This window comes from Salvia hispanica, chromosome 1, assembly GCF_029641045.1.
Source record: "Salvia hispanica isolate PSC_SH4W2 chromosome 1, Shi_PSC_v1, whole genome shotgun sequence".
Classification (NCBI taxonomy): Eukaryota; Viridiplantae; Streptophyta; class Magnoliopsida; order Lamiales; family Lamiaceae; genus Salvia; species Salvia hispanica.
In genome coordinates, this window is record NC_142692.1 from 19,256,116 (window position 1) to 19,263,241 (window position 7,126).

A 7,126-nucleotide genomic window follows, 5' to 3' on the forward strand; every position below is an offset into this window, starting at 1 on the left:
TAAGGAAAAGAAGAGAAAAATCCAATAAACTCTTATTCTAAAAAATTCGCACACCTCAATCCCATATTCTGAAAAGTCTAGTCCTAAATTTCGAAAGGTTAGCCAATTGAGACCCATATTCCGAAATTTCTCGCTAGTTACAACATCACAATGATATCATTAATTCCACTACTACAAAAAAAAAACACACTTACAGTTGAAGAGAAACACAGTAGAAAATTGATTTTTGTGTGCGCGCGCGTTGGTATCCATTTGTCTGCATGTAAAGACCTTTTCTTGATGATATCCATGATAATCTTAGAATCCAAGAAGTTATTCTTAAAATTTGCAGCAAATTAAACGAAGGATTAGAGATAGTTATTGGATGGTCACATTTATCTTTTCTTTCTTCACAGCTCCCATTCCATTCTATAACTTGAAATATTGAAATCATATATAACTTGCAAACTGTAAAGGACACCAAGTTTACATTCTATACCCTAACTGTAGAGTTACACATGCAATTCCAAGCAGCAGATGCTCTAGCAAGATGATATCCGTGCAAGTGTGACACGTGAGAGAAGGCTACGATTACACCAGATTGGACAAATCTCAATCTTATTTTAGTATCTTTTTAAACATAAACAGAAGAACTCACCAGATTTGTTTTCCAAGGAGGCATGTATTAGTGATATGGAGTATAATTCAACAATATGGAGAGTTGAAAACCTATTCATCGAGTAAGTTGGGAATCAAACACAAACATGGCTAGCGTAATCTAGATTTTAACTTTCCGACCAGCAACCACTTATCCGTTGTTCAGAGTGCGGACAAGCCTCTTCCTCTCTATCCCTCTAACGCCTAGCTTGATTATCAGGAGCTAACTGCCATAAAATGCTTCTACATAGGTCACATCTCAACAAAATACTCCCTCCGTCCATTAAATATGAAACATTTACCTTTCGGCATGGGTTTTTATGCAGAGTTGGTTTGTGAGTTAATGAAGTGAGAGTAAAATAAGAGAGAAGAAAAAGTAGAGATGATATTGTTTCCATTTTAGGAAACATTTCATTTTTAATGGGACAACCCAAAAAGGGAAACCTTTCATTTTCAATAGGACAGAGGGAGTAGATTCTAAATAGGGGTAGTTGCACATATATCCACGAACTTTCATCAAATTCTGGTTATGGGCATGAACTAAAATTCTGCCCCTAAAATACATGAACTTACAGTTGTGATTTTTCACCTGGTAGCTAATTGCCTCCAAAATAATATTGAGGTGGATGTCTAATCTGCCTATATGGCTTATGAGTGGATGTACATGCCACTTCAGCTAGTCACGATGACATCCATTTGTCACTTCAACTAGCCATGATGGCATTAATTTGTCGAAATCGATAATTGTGTGAAAAGTTATGTTCATATATTTGGAGGCAAAATTTTAATACATGTACCAAACCAGAATTGGAAGAAAGTGATGTAGCTATATTACTAACAAAAGGAACAAACCTTCAAATCAGGCTCTGTATTATCTTCGCATAGCATCATCAGCCAACGAATCAGCAGATTTGCTGGGGAGATCAGTTGGTACAGCTATCTTTTTACACACATAAATGAAATGTGATTCTGGATCTTCCATCACATAATCTGCAGGAAGTAGGCCTTTCTCTGTGAGAGGAATGGGGTCGAGGTGTGACCTCAAAGGAGGGGCTCCACCAGGCTTCTGAAATCCAGGTCTAGCTGCAACATTCGACAGGTATATCAACATTACCATACCACAAGATCCACAACATCTCGGTTTCAAGTAATTCATCAAAAAGAATATCATAGAGATAAAAGACATATCGTTCGGTGTGATTTAACTAAACCATGAAGGCTAAATGAGTAATAATATCAACCAAATTCACCGACATATTATCATTCTTTCTTGAGAGATCAGTTCCTAACACGATTAATCTTGATCAGTTTGTAGTTTTCAATCTCTTTGCTAATAATGACAACAGTAAGAAGATTCTCTGCATTCGACTACCTACAAGGTCCTGTAACTATTCTTAGTCCAACAACTTAGTGAGAAGTTGAATCATGTCAATAGAGTAAAAGAAAATATCTAATAACAAAACAAATACAGCTTAAGTCACAGGTAAGAGAATACATAGATGGAATATGTTGTTTTCTGTCCTTTCCTGTTTAACAATTCTGAGATTAATTTCACATACATGTTTGTATTTGCAGTAAGCTCTTTATTTAGTTAAAATCAGTTTTTCCATATCATTAGTGTTGCCGTGTAGGTTTTCATGGAGTTGTATAAACTTAGTATATGTAGTTGGTGTTCTGCGATTTCTAATTGTGTTCCTTTCTTTTTTTTTCAGAATTTTCTAAAGCTTCAGCTTCTTCATCTTATTAGTAAGAAATTTGAAAATATAAGAAAAATCAGTATACAAATCCATGGAGATCAATCAACTTTAGGTTGGGTTTTGATTCCATGAACATTAACTAATTCTGCAAAGAGCCATGCCATCACAATCGATATGAATGTTTATCTCCATGAGGCGTTCACTTTGAATGATTGGATCGATGGATAAAAGTTATATAGGCAAACCTGCCATTTACTTTAGTGTGTTCACCTTTCTGGATATAGAAAAATTTAGGCTCAATTCTGAGTATTAATGAGTGTTCAGTGTGTTTGATACAAATCTTGCTGGCCCTATAGATAGCCACGACATGCCCGGTAGCCTTAAGAAATCTCCACTTTTTATTTTTTCTGAAAAGGGTGATAATTGTAACGGCATTGAAATTTGCGTCATGAATTGCAAAATGAAATACCATTTCTATCCCTGCTTTTTAGAATCCCCCAACTCCAAGGGCATACTCGTCCGCCACAATAAAATCTATATAAAGAAAAATCAAAAATATTTTCCACTTGTCAAAACATGGCCTACCGAACACCTATGGAGTGGTTTAACTATGTGGGCCCATAAGGCACGATTCTAACCAGCTTTCATTTCTAATAAAACCATCTCAAACAAAGTGAACACGTGGGTTGATTAATTTTGAACTTGTTTGACCATCTTATCCTTCAAATACTCAATACTAGTACTCCCTCCGTCCCAAGGTATTAGACCAACTTTCCTTTTTGGGATGTCCCAACATATTAGACTCATTTCCCTTTTTAGCAAAAAGCATCTATCTTATTTTATTCTCCACCTACTTTTTTCTCTCTTCTCTCTCCTACTTTTTCCTTCTCTCATACTTTACTCTCTCCACTTTAACTATTTAAATATCCATTCCTTAAATCATGTGCCCAAAAGAAGTGAGTCTAATACTCCGGGACGGAGGGAGTACATTTTATCCATCTATCTCATCATTCATAAATGCCCATACACTAGCTACCCATGTAATACGTAATTCAGTGCATGTTTATGCGATTAAAGGTGTAGTGAGGACAGTCACTATAATAATTAAGGAACTCCAAAGGTTTATAATAAGTATTTTCCTACAGTTACGAGCACTGTATTTAAGGTAACCAACTGTGGTGTAAGAAAACGCTTACGGAATAGTATTAAGGAAACAGCAAGTGGATGTCGGAAAAAAGTACGCATTGATGATTTACCAAATCCAAGTTGTGACACTTAATGGTAAAGAAGTTGTATGCAGTAGGAAGAGTATACTTACGTATGATATACAATTCGATTTTCCAATTGTAAACCGGTCGGTTTATATGCGGCATCCGCACATTAGGATCACCATACGTTATCTGAAAATAGCCAGAGTAGGAAAATCTATATTGAGCGGTAATTTCATAATAAGGTATGACAAGATATATCATATTTAGCCATAATTACCAACATATAAACTCCTCCAGGTTTAAGAAGCCTGCAAGGTGATATTTGAAACTCGTCATACAGCAGAAAATCATGCAAGGCAACGTAAACCTAAACTGGCCGAAAATTGAGAAGAGCTAGAATTTAAATGAGCAGCACAAAAACATAAAGTCCTAGAACCTGCTAACTTCACCCAACATTTGAGAAGCACTTAATGGAGCATCAGTACCACACTAAAGAAAAAAACCGACAAAAAAGTTGTTAGCTGTTTAAGTAAAGAGACGATGAAAAGAAAGAAAGGCGTATATCTAACTCACCATCAATGAATCAAGAGTCCCTATTATGCAGGTCAGCATGTCAGTAAAGATATCAGGCGAAATATTCGATTAATTTACAGCACGTGAACAAAAGTACAAACCCTGGAACACATATCAGAAGATGACATCCACTTACCTTTATCGATGACACTCTCAAACATATCATCGGGAAATAAACTCATGTCCCTAACATCCATTTGCATGTCTGGAGAACTCTTTAAGGACATCAAGGGGAAAAATGTGTACAAAACGAAAAAAAGAAAAAAAAAAAAAAAACCCTAAGCAACCGATAATGTTGAAAGGACCTATCAACCATTGCGTGGTTTAGAAATAATAACAATTTGTAAGGATACACTTAAGTTGAGGTACACTCTCATACTTCTTTTTCATCATCTCAATAGCCACTGAAGATATGTCGATGTTCATTATATCCTCAAACCCATCTTTAACCATGTCCTCCGAGATAACTAGCAAAGTGAAATTGAGATTATCTATTTGCAGATGCTATAAAGGACAAGCTTCTATCACACTCACACATGTAGGCATACAATCAAAATGCACAAGAACAACAGCCTTAAAGTTGAAGAAGAATTAAACACTACAAGTAGTCACAAACTCAGTAAATGGTACCTATGCAGAATAATTATACCGACAACATGATAATAAGCAAACTCCTTCCCCGGCCAGGAAAGCGAGAGCATCAATGCTCATAAAAAACAAATAAAAAATGGTAAATAGTGAAATACTTACCAAATTATCAGAAGGAATTTACTTTCTTGATTGATAAGGTATATGATTGAGTATTTTCATCCTTATTCCTACCCTTTGAATGAGATATGAATCAAACAAAATTTGCTGAAATGATAAGAATTATCCAGGGCCTTGGTATATCTGAAAGTTGTAATTAATCTCAATAAACAATGATTAGTCTATATTGATCTTTTCTCCCACATTTCCATTTTTCCAGTCCTATCTTGACTTTAACCAATAATACCCAAATCATGGAAATCTATCTAGCGGGAAATTCTTCAGTATCTGAAATCTATGTAGGATAGTCACGAATTTGACAAGTACTAGTTTTGAAAGAAATCATTTTTACACACGGTAAGCCACTTCAAGGTTGATAGTTCAGGACAGAATTGAAAAACCCGTGATATAGTATGGGACATATTACACTATTTAGCCAATAAATAGTACTCTCTCTGTCCTAAGGTAGTTGATTCCTTTTTTGGCAAAAAAAAAAAAAAAACATTTTTTTTATGTTACTTTAGACTCTTTTTCTCCCTCATACTTTATTTTCTCTCCAACTTTATTTTTTCTCCACTTTAACCATTAAACATCGATTTTTAAAATCACGTGATCAAAAGAAAGGTCTCGACTATCTTGGGACGAAGAGAGGAATAGACAGAAATAGCACAATTAACTCCCACCCGCCAAAGATGGTTATATCAAGTCTTTCTTGATACATAGAAATCACTAATTGCCTCAAAAATCACAAAAATGGCACCAGTAACCAAAATCAGGTCTTTCACTTGAGCAATTAAAAAAGGCAAAAAAAAAAAAAGAAGAAATTTTACCGGCATTCCCACAGCCAATCATGAGGACGCGCGAATTAGGGTGGATGTATTTGCGAATAAAGGGGCGGAGAGCAGAATAGCGTTGGTACCAATCGAAGGAGCCGCACTCCACTTCTTGAATGTAACGGGCGTCCCAGTAGAGAGCGTCGGCGTAATTGTAGGTGCTGCACGCCGACACATCCCTGAACATCGTGGCGGTTGGGTTTGTTGAGAGAGAGAGAGAGTACAAGTGAAGTCTACGCTTTGTCTTTGCTGATTTCTAGAGATAGTGTTTGTTTTAGTGGAAGAAATTCAAGGTACAACTCATTGCAGCGCAATGTACTGTTTGTTGACGGTTAAGCTATACTGATCCGCAACGGCCAACGAATTTATTTTATGGGCCGTCAGCTTTTTGGCCCATTAGAGTGTCATTATAGTTGGCCAGGCCAAGCCACAAAGTGTGGCTAGGCCACCAATACCCATGTTTTTCACTATAGTGGACATGTCTAAGTCATCAAATAATTTTTTTTTTTTCCATTTTGTGTATATTTTAATTCTATTACAATAAAAGTTATTGGACTATAATAATTGAAAAAATGCATAAGAACTAAAATTAAAACAAAATCTTCATTGTATTATAAAAAGGGGTAAAATTATACAACGAAAATTTTTGACGTCTCATAAACTACATTCCCAACGCATATCACGCTCTACCCCTTCCTCCCCTACGATTCCAAACCTCTTCGATCATATCAACTTGCAGTGTCGTATGTGATGTTTCCCTCCGCATATCGGCGAACCGTTGAATCAAGTATGCATTACTACGCGGTACACCCATCTGCAGTGGGGCGGTTGCAATACCGTGACTCGTACTAGCACCCTCTTCTGGTGCCCAGTTCTCTGCAGAATATCCTTCGTCATCTATTATCATATTGTGCAATATGATACATGCATACATAATGGAGGCGACATCATTTTCGTGCCATTGTCGAATCGGGCACCGTAGAATGGCCCATCGCGCTTGGAGGACACCAAAAGCACGCTCAACATTCTTTCTAGCACTCTCTTGTTTGGCCGCGAAATAGAATTGTTTCGGCCCAACCGGCTGCCGGATCGTCTTGACAAACACGGGCCAACGAGGGTATATCCCATCGGCTAAGTAGTATGCCCTGTTGTACTGCGTCCCGTTGGCCATGAATCTGACCGCCGGACCCTCACCCTGACACTCATCATTGAAGAGATGAGACGAATGCAGTACGTTGATGTCTATCAATCTCTGGCACTCATCAGCATTTGGCTTCCGTAGATACTCCGGACCGAAGATGGCCTAGATACTATTACAAAACTGCCTCAGCGTCGTTAAGGCAGTTGTTTCACCCAACTGTAGGTATTCGTCGAACATATTAGCGGGTCCGGCATAGGCAAGCTGCCTAATTGCAGCGGTACACTTCTG

General features: G+C 37.2%; 1 protein-coding gene across 3 annotated transcripts; it reads right to left on the reverse strand.

Annotated features, from left to right (window-relative positions):
• Positions 1–5,950, reverse strand: LOC125223683 (S-adenosyl-L-methionine-dependent methyltransferases superfamily protein). Of its 3 annotated transcripts, none has more exons than XM_089063116.1 (9): positions 5,695–5,950; positions 4,471–4,584; positions 4,254–4,322; positions 4,118–4,137; positions 3,981–4,033; positions 3,822–3,852; positions 3,652–3,733; positions 1,489–1,719; positions 1–256 (listed from the first exon to the last, which is right to left on the reverse strand). In XM_089063116.1, the coding sequence occupies exons 1-8, from the start codon at positions 5,882–5,884 to the stop codon at positions 1,508–1,510; spliced, it is 771 nt and encodes a 256-aa protein (XP_088919242.1). In that variant the 5' UTR covers positions 5,885–5,950; the 3' UTR covers positions 1–256; positions 1,489–1,507. The 3 variants fall into 3 exon arrangements, with proteins under 3 accessions (XP_088919242.1, XP_047982895.1, XP_047982893.1); XM_048126938.2 differs by lacking the exon at positions 1–256 and adding an exon at positions 407–879; XM_048126936.2 differs by lacking the exon at positions 1–256 and adding an exon at positions 407–863 and having other exon boundaries at positions 5,695–5,949.
• Between the last annotated feature and the right edge of the window lie 1,176 nt (positions 5,951–7,126).